This window comes from Sugiyamaella lignohabitans, chromosome B (genome assembly GCF_001640025.1).
Source record: "Sugiyamaella lignohabitans strain CBS 10342 chromosome B, complete sequence".
Classification (NCBI taxonomy): Eukaryota; Fungi; Ascomycota; class Dipodascomycetes; order Dipodascales; family Trichomonascaceae; genus Sugiyamaella; species Sugiyamaella lignohabitans.
In genome coordinates this window covers 2250577-2276738 of record NC_031674.1, presented here as the reverse complement: position 1 = coordinate 2276738, position 26162 = coordinate 2250577, and the positions used below count along the sequence as shown (strand labels likewise).

The following is a 26162-nucleotide window of genomic DNA, read 5'->3' as shown; positions in this document are numbered from 1 at the left end:
TATCAGACATACGAAAAAATGGCTGTTAAACAACCAAGTTCCTGATCCAGTCCATCTAGATAAGATAACAAGGGAAGAGCATGATCCGATATCAGAACATCTGGAGGCCGCCAGCGATTGAGTTGTCCATCTAAGATCTGCGACAATATAGCACTGCAATATTAGAACAGTTTCCAATAGGGATGAATATTAGCATGTTACCCAGATGAAGGCGTTCGGAGTAGCGGTGCGAAACACCAGATGTTATAGTAGTCCCAGGCAGAGAGATAAGCTTGACAGCCTCTCCAAAAAAAAAACAGCCCACACACTATCCACACGAGATTTAGTAATAATCACTAATAGCGTTCACGTGGCAGCACGTTCATTACGTCAAAATGCATTCCGAGCCATCAAGGTTCACGGGTATTGGCCGCGACAACCGCACCTACGAGGACCGCTAGAATCGATAACCTTAGCACTATCAGATCCACATGCCGCAACTTTTACCCCTGATTTTCGAGCCAAGCATAGCTAAACCAACAGGGATATCTGCAGTAGCTGCAAGCCGACAGCCGTTGCATTGTTAAATCTCACCTCAGACCTGCCTCCGGCGGCTGGGGCTCCGCCCCAGACCCTGCTGCTCCTCTCGCTGCGCTCGAGTCTGGCGTGGGGCGAGCGTTTGGCGGGGTTCCTTGGGGTGTGATTTTACCGAAGTAGCCTGCTAGACAGCCAGCCAGCAGAGCCAACGTCGATTTAACTGTACGTACGACGACCCATCCCGGTCCAGAAACCAAGAAAAAATGAAACAACCCCACACCCTACGAGCGGGGACCCCCGAAGCCCGACTCCACAGCAGAGAGAGGAGCAGCGCCGGTCTAGGGCGCACCACCTCCCCCCTGGAAACCCCCATACGGCTGAGGAGGCATGCAGCCGCATGGAAGGTTGATGCAGCGTCATGCTTTGTTGTTTCTTTGTAAAAACTGACAAAAGTGCAGCGTTCGGGCCAGAAGTGTCCGGTTTGGGACAAATACAATATAGATTGCAGGAGTCGATCGCCGTAAAGGGTCTGGCGCTGTTTTTAGGTCGCAGCCGTTAGCTCGATATTATGCTATTTATGATTGAGATTAGCTAGCGCTACTCGAAACGAGGTGATGAGCGCATAGCTTAATCCAATATTTGTAATATTAGCGATATCTATTAGGGGCATAAACGTCTCCGGCATGCCGACATTACGATGTGCCAAACCCAAAAAGTGCTCAACGTGTACACAAGTTACCTTGAAATTGTTAATAAACTTTTAGCGAGCATTACGTACTTGAATGACGTGCGTCTAATTCGTTTATTTGTTAGTAAGCAGCCAGTCGAAATCGCTGGTGATGCCAATAGGGGGCTATACTAGTATTAGTGTTTGGTGGTAGGATCTGCATGTTGGTGGTGAAATGATATGTTAGTTAGTGGTTGTTAGTAACGGTAGCGGTAATTTTAGCAACAGCATGAAGCTGTCGAGGTGTGTTTAAGTCCAATCGACAAGCTGGCATGTTTCCGCTATTAGATTTAACCGATTGGTTACGCGATATGAAGCCGTGTTTCTAATAAAGATAATGACGGTGGCCCGTGATGACAGATGATGAATTATGAATTAGTGACGAACAGGATCGTTTACCGAGTAGTAGGAAGTAGAAACTAGCGAGGGAGATTGCGCGAATCCTCGTGATGAGCCAACAAGCTTCAAACCTGTTAAGTGATTGACAGGTCTCTGGTCTGGCTGCTTACGTTAAGATCCCGATCGATGGCGCATATGCATGGAAAAAGTTCGAAAACGGAAGCAGAAGGTGCCCATGCCCGTGTACCAGGGCAGAAATATATAAATAAGCCAATGGATCCCAAATTGTAAACAGGCTTTTTTAAAAGATCACTATCAATCAATTGATCAATAGTAAACCAATCTTGATTTCAAAACCAAACCAAATCACAAAAATTAACAATGGCTCCCGCTAAAGTCGCTATCATCTACTACTCTACCTACGGCCACATCCGTAACCTTGCTCTCTCTGTCCAAAAGGGTGTCAAGGAAGCTGGTTTGGAGGCCGACATCTTCCAAATCCCTGAGACTCTTCCTCAAGAGGTTTTGGAGACCATCCACGCCCCTCCCAAGTCTGACGACCCCATTGCTACCAACGATACCCTCAAGGAGTACGATGCCTTCCTCTTCGGTATCCCTACCAGATTCGGTAACTTCCCCTCTCAATGGAAGGCCTTCTGGGATGGTACTGGTGGTCTCTGGGCCTCTGGTGCTCTCTACGGCAAGTACGCTGGTGTCTTCGTCTCCACTGGTACCCAAGGTGGTGGTCAAGAAGTCACTATCCTCAACTCCCTCTCTACCTTGGCTCACCACGGTATCATCTACGTTCCCCTCGGTTACAAGAACACCTTTGCTCTACTTACTAACTTGGAAGAAATCCACGGTGGTAGTGCCTGGGGTGCCGGTCAATTCGCTGGTCCTGACGGTTCTCGTCAAGCCTCCAAGCTCGAGCTTGAGGTCGCTGAGATCCAAGGTAAGAGCTTTGCCGAGCACCTTTCCAAGATCAACTTTTAAGTTGGCTAGGATTGTTTAGAACCTTAGTACTTGATATTTAGTAGAATATATTTATCTTCCTTACTTATTAATGCCTTGCTGAAATCTCAATTATATAAATATCTTCTCAGGTCTTTTCTGACCTCCGCGAAGACTGGTGAAATTTAGCTGTACAACCTACTAAGAAATCACTAGTGAGATTGAAAAAATATCGACTACAGCAAAAAATGAATATATCCGCGAGCTGATGACCGGTACGTGCCTGGCACGTCGACGCAACGACTCGACCGAAGCGACAGGAGCCACGGGGCGGAGCACAGGTCTCAGACGAGTATCATGTAAACAACTGCTGAAAAATCCAGCCGTGCGTATCTTTGGTGGAATGCAGACCAGGTTCGCATATGGCTGGTGCTAAGAGGATCTCGATCACGCATCTGAGAACTTGTATTCAGACCTGTTCCGAAGTTGGGCTCTATTTAGTGGGTTTTCTGAGAAGGCAGTCTTTTATTCGTATTTGAAAGACAGCGAGGAGTCAGAAAAGAGCCGGCTTTTGTGGAACGTGGAAGGAAAAAGGCGTTTACAGCTGTTCGGAACGACTCATTTGTTGACTGATTTGTTGCTTGTAGCGCACCGACCACTCAGACATCAAATATATCAGTGTTCAACATTGAAAAGAATAAACGCGTTTCTGAAAGCGACTTACGACGGGTGTCAATGACTTTCGGTGGATGTCAATAACTAAGTTGCTCATTGTTTATTGTTTATAAAATTAGGGTTGTCGCGTTGACGCGATTGACGCGCACTGATTCAGTAGCAGAGCATTATAATACCAACTACAGCATAGCATTTTAGAATTTTCATCGACCATGGATTCAACGGACAGAACTCCGCTCAAGGAGCAGAATACAAATACGCTGAGAAGCCCAATTAAACTGGTCTCATCTTTGGATAAGCAAAAGGCTCGGTCGACATTAGCTAGTAGAACCATTGTCCCTCAACATGTTTTAAATTCACGCAAGAGAGGTCTAGTTCAACCAACGACAGCAACAACGACAGGAGCATCAGCGCCTTCAGCGACTGTTGACCCTAATTCTCTAATGTACCAAAGTCAGCACCCTGCTAACTTACAAGTCCATCAGCAGCAGCAGCAGCAGCATCATACAGGACACCATCACAATCAGCATTCTTCCCAGCATTTGCATCATCAAAACCAGCATCACCATCAGCATCGGTCCCAAACTCATAATCAATACCAACAGCAACAACAGCATTCGCTGGCGAGCCAACAACGCCATGCTCGTGAAGCGCGTGAAGCACGCGAGGCAGCACTGGCCGATTCGCGTGATGCCGACGAAGAGCTTCGTCGATGGAAAGAGCAATGGCGAAAAATCATGCAATCCAGTGTCATCTATTTCGACGGTATAGACCAGCAGAATGTCGACAAAGTCAGAGGCCACTTGACTTCACTAGGAACTCAGATCCAGCCTTTCTTCGAGCGGCAAGTCACTCATTTGGTTACGAAACGATCAACTTCAGTTGATTATCCATCAACAGATGTCATTACAAAGGCAAAACTACTAGAAATGAAGGTATGGTCTTTTGATAAGTTGATTCGGTTCTTGACCCATTTGCTTGGATCATCGCCTCTGGAAAGAGCTTTCCAGCCTAGTACTACCAACCTCTCTAAGCTTCTGAAACAAGAGAAGCTGATCGGTCCTTCTGATCGTGATATGAATGCACCCACGGACAGCTTTAAAACGTTCAAGGGTCCATACTTGCTGATTTGGGATCCTACACACTGTTTCCGGCCCACTTTGTACAAAGAATTTGTCAAAGTTGTTAATGACGGCGAAGGGGACTGGCCACAGTTCAGACAGACCCCTCTGGGACAATGTCCTTTTATCTATCTTTCTCCAAAACAAATCCAGATGCTTGAAGAGCGATCACAAGAGCGCAGAAAAAATCTGCTGTCAAGACAGGAATGTGGAGATCGCGAAGACGAAATTGAGATTCTAGACAACGCTCCGGGAGACGACGATGAGGACAATCTAGGCATGGACCCTGATGACGAAGAGCAGGTTACAGAAGAAACAATTGGCAAGAGAAGAAGACAGGGTCAAGACGATGGTGATATAGACCTTCTCACCGCAGCTACTACTAGGGACATTGTAGAAGCCAGATATAACGAGGTATCAAACGGTTCACTAGTTTCTCATGCACAACCACCTCACAAAAAGCATATTGTTGATAATAGTCTGCAAGCAACCTACAACACTGCCAGTAGATTCTACGAGCTAGCAGCATCGGGCGTCAACCGCTCGAATATGACTTCTGCTGTGAAATCGGTGGCACAATCTGCAAGCGGTCAAAGCGGTACCAGTACATTAGCTGGTGGTAATGGACTTGCTGCCACTGTTGCACAAGTTCCATCCCGTGAACTAGCTAATCTTCAACGTAAAGTTCTCAGCCGGCCATCTGCTAGTGTGTTTGGCCCCATTGAAGAAGCCAAAGAATACTCGCAGAGCGCTTCATTGGGATTGAACCAAGACACTGCTGGTACGACCGGCGGAAACTCGTCTGCTCATAACAGTGTTTCGTCGCGTGCCAGCGGATTTGCTGTCAGACCATCAGTTCCCAGTAAACTCGATGCCCAAGCAGCAGCGGCTGCTGCCATGTCATACAAAAAGAAAGCACCCGAGCCTGTCCGACGCGCTGAATCAAAGACACAGGCAAAGAAGCGCGTTGGGTTCTGTGAAAATTGCCAGATCCAATTCGACGACTTTGACTTACACATCATCAGCAAGCGCCACCGCCGCTTTGCTTGCGACGACCAAAACTTCCTTACGTTAGACAGCATCATTGGAGAGCTCCAGAGACAACAACTGTGAGTTACCGGCTAACGACGTATTTAAATTATTATTCTTTCTTATATCTTCGTCCAAGCAGATACCTCCGGCGGCTGGGGCTCTGCCCCAGACCCCGTGGAACCTCTCGCTTCGCTCGCGTCGAACGCTGATAGACTCGGTAGTTTCTTGTTCAACCAACCAGAGTTAGGAGATCCGGAGCTGGGTCTTGCAATTGAAAAGTTCCACAAAACAAATTAAAGATTAATTAACAAACGATTACAATAAACAAAAATTATTTAGACTTCTTTTGACTTTTCGCTACTGTGATATGGGGTTGTCTCAACACCGTCATATACTCCAGTAGGGTTGTTGACCACGACTTGGTCATCAGCAGTGTCATAAATAGCATGCTCGATGTTGACCTTGGGTCCCTTGAAGAAGGTGCGGGCATAGATGAAGTACCATGAGATGGCAATTAGCATGGGGCCAAAGTACACCACACAGGTCCAGTTCATCTGGTCAGGTGTGTTGTCAGCACCACGGGCCCATGGGAAACACATAATAGGGATCATAACCAGGACAAACATACATGACAGGAGACCAATGGGGAAAGAGTAATTTCCAAGGTGCCATGGGCCCTTTCTGAAAGTTTTGCGTGCGAAGAAGATTCTCATGGCAATAGGAATAGTGAATGCAACATACGAGGCGATAGCACCAACTGAGAAAATAGCACCAATGGCAACATCACCAGCGAAAATGAGAAGCAGGAGCAAACATCCAATGATAGTGTTGAACCAAACAGCGTTCACTGGTGTGCCAGTGTACTTGTTGACAGTGGCCATAATAAACGATGCTGGGAAGCAGCCATCACGAGAGTAGGCATAGCATACACGAGACGCAGCAATCATCGAAGCTTGACCCATGAAAAAGGCACTGACAATGGTTAGAGCAGTGATGAAGTTAACAAGCTTGTTAGACAAACATTGGGTCAGGTAGGTAACAAAAGGCTGACCGAGCTCATCCTCGAAAACGGCGTTGATATCAGTGACTGTGTAAGCGATAGCAATTTGTAGAATCCAGCCAAAAATACCACCAATCGAAGCAGTCATAACAATAGCTCGTGGCGAGGCAACTGCAGCATTAGAACATTCCTCGGCCAAGTGAAAGGGGGCATCATAACCAGACATGGTCCAAATGATAGCCACAAAAGACATAAGCATAGCAATTCCATTGGGCCATTCAGTTTGATTGTCAATAGTTCCCCAAACGTCAGAACTCTTATTGAATTTAGGAGAATCACGTTCATTGCCGGCAAGAATAACAATGAAAGCGATGACCAAAGCAATACTGTTGAAAATAGTTCCAGCAGAATTGAATCTGGCCAAGAACTTGGTGGACATTGATGAGATTATAGATTGAACAATCATGATGGCAACAGTTAATAAATAGATTTGGTAGTTGGATGCGCTGTAGCTAGGGTCGTGCATAGACTTGAGTGCCAACATCATGGAGGCAAGAGCATAGTCAATAGATGGTGAAGATGTGACTTGACACAACCAGTTACTCCATCCAGTGATCCAAGCAGCAAGAGGACCCCAACCAGGAGGTGCCAAGACAGCAGCGGCATAATAAAGACCACCCGAAGTAGGCATAGAAGAACATAATTCAGCCATGGAGCAGGCTACTGCTAGAATACCGACCATACTACCGATCCAACCTGAGGTCATGCCAGCAGTTCCGGCATAACCAAGACCATATACGAGTGTAGATGCAATTGATGGCAAGAGACCTAACAAAGAGAAAGAAACCGAGAACGAAGACCACAATCCAAACTCACGCTTGAATTCTTGCTTATAACCAAGAGCAGCCAATGCCTCTTCATCTGCACCCACAATATGATCTGTGATAACTGGGTGGATGTGTTTGGATGTGAGAACTGAGTTGACTTGGATCTGTTCCACTTGCACCTCTCCTATTTCAGAGACATGAGCTGCCGGTCCCTCTGGTTGATGATGATGAACATGCATTTTTTTGGACTATTAGCTAAAAATAATAACCGAATTATTTTTTCTATTTTGCTGGTTTTCATGTATCTGATTACTGAAGAGCCAAAATTGAAAAATAAAACAACTAATAGGTTTATTTTGACTTGGTACAGAAATCGATAATTAATCGACAACTTGATTTAAAAAAAAAAAATCCAACCGGGAAGAGATACATATATATACATTCTGTCTGTGTGTATATATATACAGTATTGCCATACCATTTGCATCGACTAACCAGTCTCTACCCAATACTAGTAATTGACCTGCATATCAATCTCTTATCATCATCGACATATTTGCAAATGCTACTTTTCCGAACGGTCTTACCGGTCAGTGTGCAAAGCCCGCCGTCGCTTATAGCTCCCCTCCACAAATCGCCAGTATGGTAATTGTTTAATCATAAAATAGTCTCTCGAAACGGTTTGGATCGCCGACAAAAATTGAAATAGCACTTTACGGCGACCGAAAACTACCTGTAAACCGTTTGTAGGAAGCTCATGAGGGGCCTATGAGGGGGGGCCTATGAGAAGCCAAGATAAGCTTCACCAAAACCTAGATAGACGGGCATAAATGCACAGATATGCAAGAGCAGTTAGACTGAATAGATCTCTAACCAATAACATTGCCTAGGACTGCGTCACAAACGTACATATAAAAAGCAATCTGAAAGATACTGCAGCACTTAAAGCGATCATGAGATAAGAGAGGGGCACACCCTAAAACGAGCGGCGGAACAGCCAGAAGTGACCATCGAAGCGGTAGATTTTGAATTTCACAAAAACCAGCCAAGAATCATGGAGAAATAAACTAGCCGGTCGCCAGGCGCTAAATTTTTTTAAATTTCGTTTAATTTGAGGCTGATAAGAAAGGTTCTTTGTAGGTTCGCAGCAATAGGGTCCAGGGTCATGCCGAGGCGCCTGGCTAGGAAACGCCATAGATAAGGACAAACGGCCAACTTGATTGAACGAGAGATAATGTGAGATAAGTCACCACAGGGCGTTTCGGTTTGAGCCAGACTTGGGCGCGTGCGCTCTAATTTTACCGCCGTAATCACATGTACAAACTAGCAGCGGCTAAAATTTGGTCTGATCCTGGATCTTAGCGTATCGACAAAAGCAATACTGCTGTCCGCTATCTGCTAGTGGCTTGTATCCATAGAAAGCTGTCTAGCCACATGCGTGGGCATACCGAGTCAGTCCGCTCTAACAGCGATCAGACTAGCGAGCGAGTCAAATGTAATTGAGTTCAACGGTGCATGGAACAAGCTTCCTTTCTAAGGACAAACAAAGTTTCGAAACCAGTGGCTATTTCTATGGGAGAGTAACTGCTAATAGGTTAGTATCGGGATGCGACTGCTGAAACAGGCAGACCCGTCTAATTACCTAGCCAGTTAGCTATGAGATAGGTATAGTGAGGGGTCGTTAGATGCTATGTGTCTCAGAATGTACAAGGAACCCCATGAAGTCACATAAGCAGTGCAATATCTACCTAGTTTAGACCCCATCAAAAGTGCCAAGAAGCGCAAAAGCAAGGTTGCCGCGGACACCGGGGCCGTACAATGAAAATCAAAAGGGTCAAACACTTCATTTCGGATCTAAATATCTTCCATGACATCCGAAGTGTGGTCTCAGTAGACAAAATAGCCATAAATCGCCCATCCTCACATGTAAGTGTCACTGAAAGACAGATCTATAGCACACTACTGACGTGATGGGCCATAGTGTAGTGTTAGCGACGAGGAAGAACACCCGACAAGAAAACGAAAATAGCCAATGAAAATGTTTACACAAGTAATAAAGAATAAGATCTAGATACTATATATATATATATATAACAGTAAATGTAATTACGAGAATACGGCTAGAATCAAATATAATCCCTCAACTGGAAAAATCCCGCACGACAGAACGGGGACTTGGCAGCCCGATGCATGAAAAACGATGCAGGGGGTGGACCCTGCGACTGAGAGCTGGCCGATCCAAACACCAAAATACACTTTCTCTACAACCAGAGAAGTAGGCTAACCCAGATATGAACTTTGCAATATGGCCAATTAGATCAACAGGGTCCATACCAGAACGTGTATAATAGAGTTTATTGGCAGCAAAGCGTGCTTGGTTCACGTGACTCCTAGACGTCCGGGTTCTGATCGCGAGATCCAATACCGGGCCCCAAAACTGATTTTCCCTAACTGGAATTGTTCAACCACGGTTTCAGCAGGCTCCTGCGAAACAGGAGCAACGGGGTCTGGGGCGGAGCCCCAGCCGCCGGAGGCAAAAAGAACCATCCTCCAAGTAGTGCCCTTACCCATGAAATTTCGAAATTACATGATCTGCAGGGATTTATTTTCCAGTAAATTTATATTGATCTGTCGAGCAGCGTACTTACAGGTGAAAAACTAACATCGGGGTTTTATTGTGATGACGAGTAGGCCAAATGGTGTATGGAAGCTGGCTACTAGCTGTCCGAGGGCCATTGGTTCTTTTGGATCCCATGTACAGTGTAAAAAGTTTTCCACCGGTATAGTTCTACAGAGTGAAAAGAAGCCAGCTGGAGGTGTTTTTGCGGGAATAATGGCAGCAGGTATGGCTGCTAGAACTTCCAGAGTCCCTGGTGTTAAACCTGCTGCGTCATTGGATCAGGCTCTGCTAGGAAGACAATCAGTTCAAAAAAATAGAACGGGCGAGAAAAGCCAGCGTGCAAATGGCTCTGAATCTGGTGCTGGTGCTGGTGCTGGTGCTGGTGCTGGGTCCGGTCGAAATGGTGGGGTCAGAGGGGGTTCAAAACCTGGACAAATGCAAAATCAAAAACCAAAAACACGTTCTCAGAATCAAAGAGGTGGTCAATACAACTCGCAAAATATGAATCAAGCTCGAGGACCCGGTCAGAATCAGGATCAAAACCATAGACAGAGTCAGAACCAAGCTCGAAACCAGGCCCAATCTCAAGCTCAGGTAAGATCACAATCTCAGGCACAAAGCCATGCGAGAGCCCAGACTCAGGCTCAAGCGCAGATCCAAGCACAGACACAAGCTCGGTCCAACAATAGAGGTAACTCACAACCACCAGTTGCACCAAAGCCTATGGTTGCCAAACCACCTCCTCCAAAAAAGGTCAAGGAAGTAAGCTTTAAAAAGCCAGTTATTGCGCTACCAAAGTTTGTAACTGTGACCAATTTTGCTGATATTTTGAAGCTGCGGTTCACAGATCTCCAAAAACGTATGAAAGCTCTGGGTTTCGAGGATGTCAACCACGATTTTATTATTGACGAAGAGACAGCACATCTGATTGCTGATGAGCTGGGATATGAAGTGGTTATTAATGAAATTCAGGGTGCTGATTTATTTGCCGCTCCTTTACCGGAAGATATGTCAGGTGTGCCTCTGAGACCACCAATTGTCACTATCATGGGACATGTGGATCACGGTAAAACAACTGTCCTGGATTACCTCAGGAAATCCTCGGTAGCTGCTTCAGAACATGGTGGTATCACACAACATATCGGTGCATTTTCAGTAAAAATGGTTAATACAAAACGAGAGATCTGTTTCTTGGATACCCCAGGCCACGCTGCATTCCTTAATATGCGTCAAAGGGGTGCCAATATTACTGATATCGTTATCCTTATTGTAGCAGCCGATGATTCAGTAATGCCACAAACCAAAGAAGCCATTAAACATGCCAAAGCTGCGAATGTGCCAGTAATTGTGGCCATCAACAAAATAGATAGGCCCGATGCTGATGCTGAAAAGGTGCTTTCCGACCTGGCAGCAAACGGTGTTGAGATTGAGGATTATGGTGGAGACACGCAAACAGTCCGTGTTTCTGGAAAAACTGGTCAAGGAATTGACAAATTAGAGGAGGCTATTTTGACATTGTCGGAAGTTTTGGACATTAGATCGCCTCCAGATGGTAAGGTCGAGGGTTGGATCATTGAATCTCAGATGAAAAAGGGTCTTGGAAGCGTTGCCACTGTACTTGTAAGAAGAGGTACTCTTAAACCAGGAAGCGTCATTGTCGCTGGTACTAAGTACTGCAAGGTGCGAATGATCAAGAATGACCAAGGTAAAGTTGTGAAATCTGCTGGTCCAGGAACTCCAGTCGAGGTTCTTGGATGGAAAGAACTCCCCGAGGCAGGAGACGAGGTTTTAGAGGCGGAGTCAGAGCAGCTTGCAAAACAAGTAGTCGAGAATAGAATTGCTAGAGCAGATCAAATCAAAGAGTCGCAAGATATTTTGGCAATTAATGAAAAGAGAAGGCAAATGCATCTCAACCAGCTCAAAGAGCAAGAAAGGGAGGAACGATTGAAACTGGGACTGCCTCTGGAAGAAAAAATGGCTGAGCAGGATGCAGAAGCTGCCGAGAAGGGTTCTGAGAAGATAAACTTTATCATCAAAGCTGATGTCAGTGGCTCTGCCGAGGCTGTTAAGGACAGTATTGAAGGTCTTGGAAACGAAGATATACAGGCCTCTGTTCTTTACAGTGGAGTGGGAGACGTGACAGAAAGTGATGTGACTCGTGCTCAGACCTCGAACGCAGTTATCTTAACATTTAATGTCAAGGCTCCAAGAGAAGTCATGGCAGCTGCATCTAAAGCAAAAGTGGAGCTCATGTCTCACACAATTATTTATAGACTGCTGGAAGAGGTATCTACCATGCTTGGCAGTAAGCTGAAACCAGATATTAAACACAAAGTTCTGGGTGAAGCATCGATTCGTGAGGTATTTTCTATCTCCACCAAAAAGTCAAAGCCACTGTTAATTGCCGGTTGTAAAGTAACTAACGGTATCTTAACACGTAAATCACCTGTCAAGGTATTACGTAATGGCAAAGTCGTCTATACTGGTGCTTTCACATCAATGAAACATCACAAAGATGAAGTAAAAGAGGCAAAGAAGGACTCCGAATGCGGTATTTCCTTTGAAAACTGGGACGATTTCAAAGAAGGCGATTCCATTCAGACTTTTGAAGAAATCATTGTGCCTAGACATTTATAATTTTTTTATAAATCATGTACATAGTAATCAATATTTATTGAATATAAACGACATCAGTGCTCCTCTCTCAGTACAGTTTTGGGGTGTACTATATCTCAGATACCCCAGAGGCCGGAGGCCAACTGGCTGGTCGATAGATAAAATGCAAATAATATTTTCTAGTGAGTTACTACTTCTTCCCATTGGACACCAACCCACTCCTCCGCGTAGCCGACACCATTATCGTCCAGAGTAGGCATGGCATCGTTTTCAGACGTGGCTACGAATATAGTGCCCCATTCCATACCGTTCTTGATAATGTCTTCTTGTTCATAAGATTCTTCAATGACCATAATGGCATGTGGCATTATTTGAAGCTCCAGAATCCTGTTTCCTCCATCTATTGGGCTCTTGGGGATTTTATTGTCCCTCAGAATGTCGAATATGTCGTCTTTCGACGAATAGAAAACAGGGGTCGATGGTCTTTCATATCGCAGGATTTGATCAGGATTATTATCGACAAGATCAACAAACTTTTGGAATACAGGATCAATAGACGCAGTTGCCGTCTCGGCTGCTTTGCCTAAATCCAGGGAACCGCTTCCAGAACCAATGTCTTCCTCATCAATAGTGGGTTCTACGTCTAATTTCTCAATTTTTCTTGGCGTTAAAGTCTCCCCTTCAACTACGATAAAACGTCCAGGGAATTGGGGGTATTTTGTGGCTGTGTGAGCACTAGTTGGTTTGTCTGCGGGTTGCTGTGGTGTCGGGGTTGTTGTCTGGGGGGTCTTCTTGATTTCTTTGCCTTTATCCTTAGATTCTTTTGTTACAGACTTATCAAATGAGCTCGATTCAAAAGGGTTTGAGAATGGATTGGAAAAAGGATTCGATGTACCTGCTGATTTGTCAAAAATCTTATCACCTATGCTAGCAAGAGCTTGCTTCTTCTCTTCTTCAGCTGCACGTGCGTTCGCTTCTTCCAATGCTAATTTCTTGAGTTCATCCTGTTCCTTCTGAGCTTCCTTGGATTCCTTTTCAGTATCTCTTTGAACACCACGAATGGCTCTTATGCTCCCTTCACGTCTTCTACAAGCAGGTTTTTTGCATGCAAACACATATAATGCTCTATCATAGTAGGTACCATCTAATGGTGCGAAGATTTGGACCAACAAGCTCATTAGCTCCTTGCAGCTTTTGCATTTAACCAAGTCTTGTGATGGTTCAGAGTCAAACCAAGTCTATCATTTGTTAATAAGTCTGCTCATATTCATCACCCCGGCCAGCTATTCTTATGTTAACTTACTGGTTGGCCCCCAATTCGGTTATCTTCAAGAGTCAGGCTCTCATTACCAATGACTTTATCAGCGTATCCCAACAGGACGTCAGAGGTTGAACCCTCAAATTCGTCTTCGTAATCAGAAAAATCCGAGTCTGACATAGTCTTTATTAATTGATCTGTTAGTCAAAGTAAATAAATCTATGAATGAATTTTCATATCAATGCTTATCTTTTAAAGCCGTATCATGCACTGGTTGCATATCGGTGAACCTGCATACCAGATGCTACCCCTGAACAGATAAGCAATACTGGAGTACTCTTATTCGCACAACGCTATATACCTTAATAAATATTCAATCTTTAACATAATTTTATATATTCGTTCATAAACTTGCCAATTATCAGTACTCATCAAAAACCAAATCTCTTACCTCACCAAATTCGTTGGCGTCCTCAATCTCCTTGATATCTCCCATGACTTCATCATCTCGAACAACGGCTGGCAGTTTCTTACCCTTGGCAATACCACGGTACTTCCAAATCCGTTTTGCTCGCTCGTTGGTTGCAATATCAATCATTTGATATTCAATATCATTTGCTTTAAGGATGGTCCCTAGTCGCATGGTATCGGGCATGATGTGATATCCGCCAGCCGTCAAAGAGGTATAGAGATAGACGGTATCTGGGTCAAAAACAGGTTTTGAAGATGTGTTGGTGGAAGTTGTGCTGGTAGTAGTAGCACTAGGAGCCTTGGCAGTAGCTTCGTTGCTGGCAGCTGGGGCAATGGTTGTCACAGGTCCTTTGGTGACAGAAACTTTCTTAGCTACTTCAGTCGAGGGTATAGTAGGTTTCGCAGATGTCTCTGTGGAGATAACCTTTGACTCCGTCACCTTTGATATAGAGCTTTCCGAGTCTACTGGATTTAAGGGCTCACTGGGATCATCGGAAGTCAGTTCCTTGGCCACAGCCTCAACTCCATCGTCAGGGGAAGAGACAACTGCTGCTGGCTCCCTTTCAGCTATAGAAGCAGTTGCTTCAACTTGCTTAGGGCTCTTATCTTCTGTATCTTGGGACTTCGACTTGTCACTCTCAACATCAGCATCTGCTGTAGATTTTGTATCTTCCTCCTCTTTTTGGACTAAACTGGTGGTCTCAATATCCTTGGATGTATCAACCATAACCTCGGCCTTGTCGTCCTCTACCCTCTGGTCTAATGTAGTAGCTGTAGATTTCTCATATGCCTTGTCTTCTGATTCTCTAAGGCTACTATCTTCTGAAGACAATTTCACCTTGGCAACACCGTCTACAGAAGTAGGTTCCTTGAGGGCCTCACCTACTGGCTCTTTCAATGAATCAATATCAAGTGAGTCTGTTGCAGACACAGAGTTTGCCTCTATGTCTTGTTTGTCAGACTCAGTCAATGCACTGTGATCTTCCTGTTTAATGGCCGACTCCACATTATCAGGTTCATTTTCCTTTTCTTGAGTAGTGATAGTCCTCGAGATGACGGTTTCTGTCCTATCTTGGACATCTTTATCTTCACTCGACGAGAGTTTAGTTTCTTTGTCGCTTTCTTGCGTGCTTGATAGAATCAGAGGTTCTGTTGCCAATTCGGCCTTCGCATTTTCTGATGATGCATTTACTGACTTGGATGCTTCGCTAAGCGCCTTATCTTCGTGATCTTTAGTCAGATCAGATGCTATAGGCGTTTTCAGATCGCTATCACCAGATGATTCCTTCAATTTTTCCAGCTTGTCGTCTTTCTTAGACTCTATAGATAGATCAGAAACATGCTCAATTAAATCCTCAGGCACCACTTCCGGATCCTCTTTCCTTTTAGTCGAGTCAGTGGTAGTCTTTTCTTCTGACCTAGCAATAGACTCCACTTTTGTCGCTGTATTTTCAACTGTCTCTGCTGATTCATTTTCTAAAGTTGGAACTTTGTCACCTCTCTCTAGACTCTCAGACAGATTCTCCTGCTCTTCCGCATTGGTATCTAGAAGAGCTTCTGTTTCCTCCTTCACATCGGACAACTTAGATGGCTCGCTCTCTGTCATAGTTTCGTCACCATTAAGGTCGACATCATCAATTGACTTAGTTGACTTTTCAGATTTGATAGATTCGCCATGCTCAATTCCATCAGACTTTTCTCGGAAACCCACAATTGTCTCTTGATCAAGACGGTCATCTGCAAAAACTGACCCTAGCTCTGGAAGAACTGGCTTCACTATAGAGGTTTTTGATTCAACACTGCCAGATAATTGTGAGTTCTCTATGCCGCTTTCATATTCACTAGCATCAGGAATTGAACTGAGTTCAGATGGGGTCTAAAATAGTTAGATCGTATATAACGGGTATAGGACGGGGCCGGCCTTGACCATTGAAATCGGAACTTCTACCACAAGTAGTCATCGATCGAGAGCCAAGGCACACACCATCTCGATCAGAGTCACATTTAAGCATCAGTAAACAAGTCAGACGCACTAAAATCGCTGCTACCGCACCCAAATCTTACCATCAGCCTTTTTCTCAAAATACGGGCCATTAACAGCTGGAAGAAGCTAGGGCTTTTCAAGAGCAAGCTCTGCCTTCTTCTCACTGATTGACCACCAGATTCTGCCATCTCGATTAATTGTTGAGAATATGGTCTCCTGTCGAGATTCTGGCACAAGATTTAGGCTCTTTTAATAAGATTGTGTGGGGCAAGCGTTTCGTATCAAAACTTCTCTGCCTGTCACTGACCTCCTGATTCCTCCTGTTCCGCCTATAGCATGGTACCTCGCTATAGCATGCTGCTAGCTTTCCTCATGCACCCCTGAATCCACACTTTCTGAATCCCAGAAGTTTCGTATTTACCTTTTCAAACCTCCCGCTTTCTGCGAGTTGGGGTACAACTTCCGTTTGCTTGAGGGAGCTCTCAGAAATCACACCCTTGACAATTGGATCGATATCACTTTTTTCCATTTCGAATTGGTTGATTTCGCCAGTTATCGCTCGAAGTACCATTCACTTACTGTGGCAAAAAGAAAAAAGACTGCCCTATAGATCAATAAAACACGACTGTAGTGCCCTCAGCCAATGTGTTTATCTTTCTGTTTATCATACAAATATGAAACGCGTCTGCATACGGGCCATGGCTGAGGCTATAAACCTGTAAACGGTACATACATATCTGTAAAACGCACGGCATTTACTACCCCTGAATCAGCGGACTGGAGGACCACCAAAGTACGCACAACCAGAGCGGGTCTAGAAACTAAAATCTTAATTTTATTTCAACTTTGTCCTGGTAATTCTCTAGTAACCATACAAATGAAAATGAACAAGTGAATATAGTGTGTTCGGTTTAAGCAAATGTGATACCAATCTCATGGTAATGATTTACATCTTGCTTGCGTAAAGATACACTCCTACTTGATCGTACTTGAAGGGTGGCCACTCGTGAAGTATTCTGGTAGAAAGAGGATATCCATGTTGTTGTTTTCCTTGTTCTTGAATTCCAGTTTTCCTGTCATTTTTTTTTTTTGCGACCCTAACATGATAAGACATTCGAACAGCCTCTGGCAGCTGAACTCCGCCCCAGACCCCGCTGCTCCTCGCTGCGTTCCAGTCCTTACGTCTACAGCCCTCGAAAACTCCTGGGAACTTCAGTCTCAACTGACTCTACGTTTCCATCTTGGTTGGTTACCTTAGATACACTGGCACCACACTTGAAGACAATAAATAAACCTAATCAATCTTTTCTCCTTATTGGGCATATCGGCACTTAAACAAGCCATGCAGGTACTAATGCTACCGGACATGTGGGACCCTATCAAGTATGTTAGCTAGTAAGCTCTTCAAATACTTTATAACATGAGACTACCATTGGAATCCATTCCACCTGGTCCGTATTAACTACCCCCTAGGATTTCTATGGCATTATGTTATATTGGAACTTAGCTTCAAAGCGAATGTCGGTCAGATTTAAATGATGCACATATGATGATATATGACGAGTCCATCTTATGACATCTATAACAGACATCCGTTAACTAAAACACAGGATCTATTAACATTTATTTTTGTTATTAGCCCCCAACAGGGACAAGAAATCCGTTACCTATAGAATTTTGTAGTGATACTGAAATTTGTGTTGCTAGCGATTTACTGACAAGTTGGACATAGATATCAATGATTGAAATACGACCAAAGAACAGACTTGGGTGGATCCGGTCACCCCGGGTCAAGGATGGTCTACTGTTAGCTCTTGTCAAAGTTTTCCCGCTTATCGCTGCAGGGGTTCATTACATCTTGCATTATCACGATCGGCACTTTCGCCAATCAAAGTTTATTTGTTCAAGCACAACCCCAAAATACAACGACAAATAAAATGCAAACTGGGTGTTTATAATGGTATTTAAAGTCTTTTAAGTTTCTGGTTGGAGATTATAATAATTAATATACCGTATTTAATCTTGACAAGAAAAAATTAGTGGTCACGTGCTTTATGCTCGTTATACGTGTTGAAGCAGGTTCCAGCTATATACCGATCCTTCCCTTACCACATGTTCCCGGCGCCATATTCTAAATGCCCCATAATTTACAATTTCAAAGTATATATACAGGGGCTGCCGCCCCGTGAGAAAGGGTTTTTTTCATCTTTGACACAACGTTTGACTCGCTGAACATTGTTACATCGAGATTTTGACGTTTTGAAGATCACCCAGTGTTTATAAGAAATGTTAGATTCTGTCTAGTACTATGGAGTTCTGAAAGCATTTTGACCTGTGCGCCAATCGACAGTTGAGAGACATACAATGCAAAAGCATACCTTCATTAATTAATTGATAATATACATATAGAAAACAAGTCATAAATATATACACCCAACTGAAAACAAATAAAATAATAAATAAATGGTCATTATTTCTGGTCCGTTATAGGGCCAGAAGAGGCAGAAGAGGTGACGGATGGCGTTGTAGCAGAGCTGATGGTAGACGATAAGTTTGTGCCAGTCGAGGGAGGCTTTTGTTTCTTTCTGTAATCTGCAAAAGAAAGCTTCTTCTTGACGGTTGGCTTTTGGGGTGGAGCATCTACACCTATACCAAGACCAGTACTTGTCGAAACCGCTCCATTACCGTTAGATGATGCGGCCGGTATTGGGCCGTTCATTGGTTGAGTTCCAGTAGAAACTGGGGGTGCCGGATGGAAACCATTGACAAAGGTCCTTGGAGTTAGAGGGCTGGGTGTCTGCTCTACAGACAGAACACCAGGAGCACCAATATTATTAGTGATTGCAAGATGAGGCAAAGAACCGACAAATTTGCCTCTCGAGGGTGATGGGGGGCTACCACTGAATCGCGATAAGGAAGAAGGAGACACTGGCGAATATTGTCTTGGCCTTGTCCTTTGCTGAGAAATATACTCCTGTTTCGCAAGAAGGTACCTAGCCAACTTCTTTTGTCTCGGCGTGACTACCAGAGGCTGAACAGGTTCATCCAGCTTATGCTTTTTGCTAGCAGGCTCAGAGATTTGCGAAGTACCAGGCGGAACACTTCTCTCGATTGGAGATATTGGAGACGACGACCTGTTATTCATTTCAGCGGTACTGTTAGATAAGATACTGGAATTTGCTTCATCATCATTAACCGTCCCTCCTTCATCTCCTGAAACAGGAGCTGACTCTATCTTGTTGCTAGCACCAGTACCATCATCCCCAGATGCAGAAGTTCGCTTGCGCTTTGCAGACTCCCGTTGCTCCATTTTCTCGATAAGAGACATGGCCCCTTGAATCTTTCTTTCTTCTCTTGCAGAATACAGTGGAGTAGCAGGAGTACTGGGAGACCTCAAGGGAGAACTAGAGCCTAAAGCATCGATACTACTGTCACTCAAGCCGTAAAGTTGCTTCTGTTGGAGTTGCTGCTTCTGAAGTTGTAACTGTTTTTGCTCCAGAGACTTCTTACCAAGTCTAGTACTACGAGGACCACCTAGACCAGCCTTTTTCATTTTGGTTAATACGCAGTCAGCACCACTCTTACACGCACACTCGATACCCCGCTGTTGAATCATTTTACTGGATCTCACGAGAAACTGCCGTTCTTCAATAGACAACGAGTCACTGTCATCACCAGAAATTTTGTGAACAGGGTGTTTGGGGTCCCAATCCCAGCCTACAGTTAACTCAGTCCCTGCCTTGATAGGTTCAAGGGCAAACGCGGCAAAGTGCACATGACTAGTGTTTCCCTCAACAACAATGGTGCTAAACTTGATATTCGGTTTACAACTATTCCGAATGAATCCTGCTTCAGAACCTATTCTCCTACTATCTATAGCAATATCCAAACTTGGCACAAAAAGCACACCTGGTTTAGGACAGCCAAAGAGTCGGTACTGGTTCACAGGGTTGGATTTGTAATCTCGTTGAAACATGATCTCACCAAAATGTTCGATAACAAACCGATGTCTTTGAATGCCAGACTCCAAAAATAGACCAAACTTAGAAAATCCCATGAACTTTTGCTTGGACTGGTCAGAAGTGGGTCGCACGCTCACTTTCGCAGGTTTTATATGAGCAAACTCTTGGCCGGTAAGAAAAGAACATGAATCTTCGTCTAGATGAGAAAGCGAAGGAATCGACTCAATGTACTTTCGCACACTTTCCGAGACAATGCGATTTTCAGTCACTGCAACAAATTGGCACTTGAAATTCTGCTCTAAATAGAACTTGTTATCATCCTGTTCCGTGTCAGACTCCACAACCGGTGAGCGAGGAATAGGGGTGTTGTGACCACTGGTGCTGTTATTAACTGAAATACTTGCTGCTTCTTCATTCATCTTGTTTAGACTCTCTTGAGAGGACTGCCTCTTGCGTCTACCACGCTTAGTATTATCAGTACTGGAGGCAGTTTGTTCATTACTATCATCATGGTCATTATTAGGGGTCGTCACAAGGTTGGGAGCAAATGTAACTGTAGCAGGGCCGGGGGTATTTGCTGTCCCCTCTGCAGGTGTATTTTCCGATGGAGCTGAATTTACATTTGAAGAAGGAGCATTTGAAGCATCGTCACCAACTTTAGGGCTATTTGCACCCCCAGTCTTAGTCTTAGTATCAGGAGACCCATCGGTTCGATTCTCTTTCCTACTCCTTGATCTCTGCTTCTTCTTTTTAGCGCTGGCAACCGACTCTTGAATCCGTTTTGTTTGTCTTTCAATAGCCAGTTGAACGTCAACTGTGCGATCGCTACACTGGTCGCAGTAATAAATATCGGGCACTTGGGCCTCATCAGCAATATCGACACATTGCGCATGTTGCCAAGCATTACATTTCTCACATTGAATAGTGAATCCATCGTCATCATCGAATCCACAGATACAACGAATAATACCTGCATCGATAGGGTATTCAACTGGAGGCTCTGCCACAAGCTTTGGCTCTTGTTTTAGCTTTGGTTCCAGCTCCTTTTCCACTTTACTCGGCACTGATGAAATGACGGTGTCTGGTATTGGCGTGACTACAGTTGCAGCTGTGATTGAACTTGCTGGTAAAGATTCAAGTGTCGGAGCCAGAGCTGGTCCAGCTGTCGATTTTGATGCTGGCTCTGATAGAGGTGCTGAAACAGGTGTTGGTAGTGATGCTGGAACGATTGCTGTCGGTAGCGGTTCTTGTGTAGTGGACGCCTGTTCAGGTACACGGTCAGGCACCGTACCATCCGACTGATGTGTTTTATATAGAGCAGGTTGTTGTATAGAGGATTCTGAAGAAAATCCGTCTTGCTTAATAGTAGTGACATCCCGAGAAAAGGTTGCCGGCTTAGCTAATAGCTGTGGTGATGACAGCCTATCATGGTCTTGTAACGAAGTTATACTAGTAGCAGATGATAGGGGAATATCTGATTGATTAGATGACAATGGTGTTGTTGTTGACGTCGATAGAGATGGATTAGTCTCCATATTACTAACTTTTGCCACAGACTCTGGACCACCAGAAGGCGTAAGTAGACCATTTGACGAAGATACTGAACTGTTATCAGTGGCACTAGGGCTCACATTTCCAACGTTACTATCAGTAGCCAGCCTATCCATGGCAGCAGCGGCAGCGGCCAACGCAGCAACACCATCTAGCGACAGTCCTGATGCCTGTGGCAACTGTGGCTGTTGTGGCTCATTCATATCTCACCCTTCTTTTCTACGTAAGCAGCACCATAAGAGCGTTTTGATAGCAAGAAAGCTTTAAAAAAAGCTCTTGGTGAGATATGGGTAAAAAAAATTAATTTGACACCAACCAAATCACCGTAAAGAAAAAAAGAACCATATAAACTAACTGAAAAAACCTCGTTGTAGTCAACAAAAAAATGTCACGTAAAAATTTTTATTATCGACAAACAGCAGCACTGTCTTTCAGCTTCCCAAATTAAAGAATTAAATACTAGTTGTGTGTAGTTGAGAAAAATGAAATTCGAGGATTCCAGGAAAATAAAATTACTTAAAACTTGCAATAGAAAAATCCTGAGTAAATCGAGAAAAATTTCTGGCTTTTTTTATTGTTGGACGAGTTAAATGTAAAGTAAGATTGACCTTTTAGGTCCAGGGAATTTTTATTTTTCTTCACTGATTTTTGGTGGTGATGCGTGTATGATTGCAGGTATGCAGATTCTGTTACTAAGGGTATAAATTTTGGCAATGTACGGTGGATAAGTGGGTAGTGAGCTGAGTTTAGCTGGTTCAAGCTGGACAAGCTGTACAAGCAGACAACTTTTGGCAAACGGCTCGGGAGAAGAGCTACAACCCGCTACAGCGGAATGTATGTAATGCCAGCCAACAAGTATGGGCAGGGCTGCGACAACATTCTTGCCGAAAATTCTGATGCGGGCTGGGTTGAAGTGGAATCAATTGGGACAAGGGCGGTCAAACTGGGCTAGGTCGTAAATACCAGAGTCTAGTTTAGGCTTGAATCAGCCGCAACTGCAACCTACAGCAGCTTACCATGAAACCACAACTGGAAAAGGCAGCCCATTCAAGCAGGCCCAATCCCAAGCCCAACCCCAAGCAGGCTGGCTGCCTGGCTTGCCGACTGGCTCAAGGGTATCATAGAATAGAATTACATCAGCAACAACTGATAATCGGTAGTCGAAATTTTTAGCAGTCCACAGTCTGATATCAAAGATAGAATAAAACAAAATCAAACAAAATAATATAAAAAGATTTTTAAAAAAAAAGACAAAGTAAAAAGATTTGAGAACTTGTGGTTGTATTCTTGGTATCTCACCAGGCTCCAGCAAGTCGTTTATTTCTCTTGTTGTTAAAATGGGAGTGAAAAGATTCTAAAAGAACATGGAGCTATTATTGCGTTTCTGGTGAGTAGCGGCGAAAATCAGGCGGTTTGAGCCCTGAATGCTGGCTGGCTGGGAGAAAGGCTGGAGAAAAGGCCGACCTGGTGAAAAACGTGAAACCTACAGTTGGGAGTTTAAAGCCGGGTGGGTATAGAGAGTTCTAAGCTGGGTATAGTTCTAAGCCGGGTACTTTAGCTGTAGTTGGGAGTTTTAACCAGCTGTAAAGCAAGCTGCTTGCCAAGCTCGCTTATACAAAGAGAGGTGGGCGGCACTAGAGTAGGGTAACCACTATGTTTGATTTACTGTCTTCAGCAACCGATGCTAGGTAAAATTTTGGTGGCAGCAGTGATGGCCATGGACAAGCCGGCTTCTGGTGCTACAAAAGACTCTTGATTGGGATATTATTCTGGTTCAGTTCCAGAAACGGGGGCGTGTATGGGGTATCTTGATAGCTCACTGTTTTGAAGTACTGGCAAGGCTCTAGCTGATCGATGGACAGTCTCTCTTCAATCGTCTCTGTAAACAAAACAACATAAGAAAAAAAAATGAACAGGAAAGATGTACATGCACCAACGCATACTAGAGAAACGGCGGTAACCGCTTATCAAGGGAACACCCTGCCGGCTACCCCCGCCCACTAGTTAATTAATTATACATCGCCGCTGGTACCTTCTAGACAGAATGCATCCCATAAACCGCCACTCGGCCGTTGCCAAATATTTTACATTTCGGTAACTATCGCCAGACAAATCTGACTGATCTGTTATTTCACGAGATTTTTCACCCCAGTTTCAGAACAAAAAAATGGTAAGTTCTCTACTCTGCGAAGCATAATCTGTCTCTTATATCCCCAGCTGTACTCGAGACTCTTAACTCCTCTCAGCTCGCACCATTCTCGCTTGGTCGACCGCCGGAGCCACTCCTGCGAAGCAGGAGCTACGGGTCTGGGCGGAGCCCAGCCGCCGGAGGCAAACCCACTCCCCCAGTCCGATTCCCGGGCAATACTAACGAGAATCCAGGCTCACAGACTGCTAATGCAAGTGGTGATTACCGGGTCACAAGTGTTCGGTAAAGCGTTCATGGAGGCCTATCGCCAGGCGTCGAGTGCTTCGATCCGGGCCAGTGCCACGGCCGCTGCTCGTCAGAAGTCCGGCGGCGTCAGTCTCGACGAGGCGTGCAAAATCCTCGATATCGAGGAGTCCAGTATCAGCCAGGAGCTTGTGAAAAAGAAATACGACTACCTGTTTGACGTCAACTCGAAAGAGAAGGCAGGCAGTTTCTACCTGCAAAGCAAGGTGTATCGTGCTATGGAACGACTGAATTACGAACTGGAACAAAAAACTGCACAGGCAGCTCAGGCTGGCTCAAAACCAGGGCAGTCCGCAAGCTAGTGCTTGCCCTAAACATTTGCATCCCCCGTATGTCCTGCGTCAGCGGTTCTCTGTATATATAGTCAAATTAATGTGTAAATAGGTATTTCTGGGGGCGGGTGTGCCTCCGGCGGCTGGGGCTCCGCCCCAGACCCTGGTTGCTCCTCTCGCTTCGCTCGAGTCGGGCTTGGCGGTCAAGCTGGATGCTGGGGTTATGCCTCGTAGTTTTCGTGGTATTGCATTTAGTTGCGGACTGTGGTGGGTTCTTGTTTCAGGTGGAAAACTGAAATTGTAATTCGAAATGCTTTTTCTTTATTTTAAAAAATAATAAGTTATTTATTGAAGAGACATTTACAAACTTGTGATTTTGCTGCTAGATCCACAGCATTCCAGGGTCTGGCAGAGCATATCACCATTCAAATATTTCAAATTCGGCTTCTAGAATACGCTTTTGCCGATGGAAACCCCACAACAGTATTCAGATTCTAACAAAAACATAATGAGCAGATATTAATCAGTTACCATTTATTTCTTATTTTAATCACTGTGCCCCTGGCTTTACCCCGTACTGTACCCATACCCTTAGCCCGACTCGGAGAACGGCGATAACATTATCAGCATGATAAGCATATCATATCACACGAAGCAGATTAGTTCTCACAGAGTCATAATAAACATCACGCGACACATTGGCTCGGTCTTTATACAGCCAGATTCGTCCAGTCTTATTTGAATTATGACGCGGTTTTTAAGGCAGGTGGCGAGAACCAGACTGTCGGCTGAGAGCACTAGCCTACGATGGAGCTTGCTGCTGAACGCCATAATCGCACCTCGGTCGGCGTCGTCTCGGAGCATTTTCACCTCCTCACATAAGTTTCCCTGTGAGTTAGGGAACAAAAACTTCAATATCTTGAGTCGTCGTAACTCGCACTCATATCCAGGTGCTCCCAGTGAGCAAGAGAAGCTTGAAATCGAAAAATCAATCCAAGAGCATGCAGCGGCGCCACAGCGACCGATCAGTCTTCAAGGATTAGTAAAGTTTGCGAACCTTGTTCCAGTCCCTGATGAAATTCTTCTGGAGAATGCGAAGGATGTCATTCATGACATCTCAGTGGTACGTATACTATGTTTTATTGACATCGTCGAGGCTGAGCATACGGGATCATCAACTGCCTGTGGACAGACGGCCCTAATGTAGGCTACCCAGCCGTTGCTCAAGGTTTAGGAGTCGGAATCTCTTGATCCTGACGACTCGCGAAACGACTCGAGCGAAGCGAGAGGAGCAACCAGGGTCTGGGGCGGAGCCCCAGCCGCCGGAGGCATGTTGGCACTTCGAGTGACATACTGACTTTATCTTCTAGAGATTAGCGCATCGTCTGGACGCCTTGCGCCATTTGGACTACCTGATTGTTTTGAATCCGAACATTTCACAGATCTACAGTTTATATTACAACTCGTTTCGAGTGATTAGCACGACACCGGAGCCGCAAACGATAGAAGAGAATGCCAATTTTGTCGAGGTGCTTGAAAACCTCGTGCAAACTCATTCTAATACGATCCCCATTCTCGCCAAAGGGTTTTATGAAGCCCGCAAGTATATATCCACAGAGAAGTCTTCGGAGATACTTGACAGGCACCTACGAGCCAGGATCGGTACGAGATTGTTAGCCGAGCATCATATTGCCCTCACGCATCCATATGGAGACAATTTCATAGGAACAATTCAAAAGGATTGCAGACCAGCTGATATTCTAAGGGAATGTGCGACGTTTGTGGGTG

General features: G+C 44.7%; 8 protein-coding genes across 8 annotated transcripts; 4 read left to right on the top strand and 4 right to left on the bottom strand.

The window, feature by feature from the left end:
* Nucleotides 1-1963: 1963 nt before the first annotated feature.
* On the top strand, nt 1964-2575 carry PST2 (Pst2p; the record flags this gene model as incomplete). The annotated part of the gene is made up of 1 exon (XM_018879678.1): nt 1964-2575. One exon carries the CDS (start codon nt 1964-1966, stop codon nt 2573-2575), a length of 612 nt encoding a protein of 203 aa, XP_018737571.1.
* An 845-nt stretch (nt 2576-3420) lies between these two features.
* On the top strand, nt 3421-5442 carry DBF4 (protein serine/threonine kinase activating protein DBF4; the record flags this gene model as incomplete). Its single annotated transcript, XM_018879677.1, has 1 exon — nt 3421-5442. The coding sequence occupies one exon, from the start codon at nt 3421-3423 to the stop codon at nt 5440-5442; it is 2022 nt and encodes a 673-aa protein (XP_018737570.1).
* Nucleotides 5443-5696: 254 nt separating this feature from the next.
* UGA4 (Uga4p) lies at nt 5697-7427 on the bottom strand (the record flags this gene model as incomplete). The annotated part of the gene is made up of 1 exon (XM_018879676.1): nt 5697-7427. The coding sequence occupies one exon, from the start codon at nt 7425-7427 to the stop codon at nt 5697-5699; it is 1731 nt and encodes a 576-aa protein (XP_018737569.1).
* Nucleotides 7428-9868: 2441 nt separating this feature from the next.
* IFM1 (translation initiation factor 2) lies at nt 9869-12445 on the top strand (the record flags this gene model as incomplete). The annotated part of the gene is made up of 1 exon (XM_018879675.1): nt 9869-12445. The coding sequence occupies one exon, from the start codon at nt 9869-9871 to the stop codon at nt 12443-12445; it is 2577 nt and encodes an 858-aa protein (XP_018737568.1).
* Nucleotides 12446-12603: 158 nt separating this feature from the next.
* Nucleotides 12604-13602, bottom strand: TSR4 (Tsr4p; the record flags this gene model as incomplete). The annotated part of the gene is made up of 1 exon (XM_018879674.1): nt 12604-13602. One exon carries the CDS (start codon nt 13600-13602, stop codon nt 12604-12606), a length of 999 nt encoding a protein of 332 aa, XP_018737567.1.
* Nucleotides 13603-14103: 501 nt separating this feature from the next.
* Nucleotides 14104-15759, bottom strand: AWJ20_2709 (uncharacterized protein; the record flags this gene model as incomplete). Its single annotated transcript, XM_018879672.1, has 1 exon — nt 14104-15759. One exon carries the CDS (start codon nt 15757-15759, stop codon nt 14104-14106), a length of 1656 nt encoding a protein of 551 aa, XP_018737566.1.
* Nucleotides 15760-18607: 2848 nt separating this feature from the next.
* Nucleotides 18608-21853, bottom strand: SET3 (histone-binding protein SET3; the record flags this gene model as incomplete). Its single annotated transcript, XM_018879671.1, has 1 exon — nt 18608-21853. One exon carries the CDS (start codon nt 21851-21853, stop codon nt 18608-18610), a length of 3246 nt encoding a protein of 1081 aa, XP_018737565.1.
* Nucleotides 21854-24047: 2194 nt separating this feature from the next.
* PAM16 (Pam16p) lies at nt 24048-24404 on the top strand (the record flags this gene model as incomplete). The annotated part of the gene is made up of 1 exon (XM_018879670.1): nt 24048-24404. The coding sequence occupies one exon, from the start codon at nt 24048-24050 to the stop codon at nt 24402-24404; it is 357 nt and encodes a 118-aa protein (XP_018737564.1).
* Between the last annotated feature and the right edge of the window lie 1758 nt (nt 24405-26162).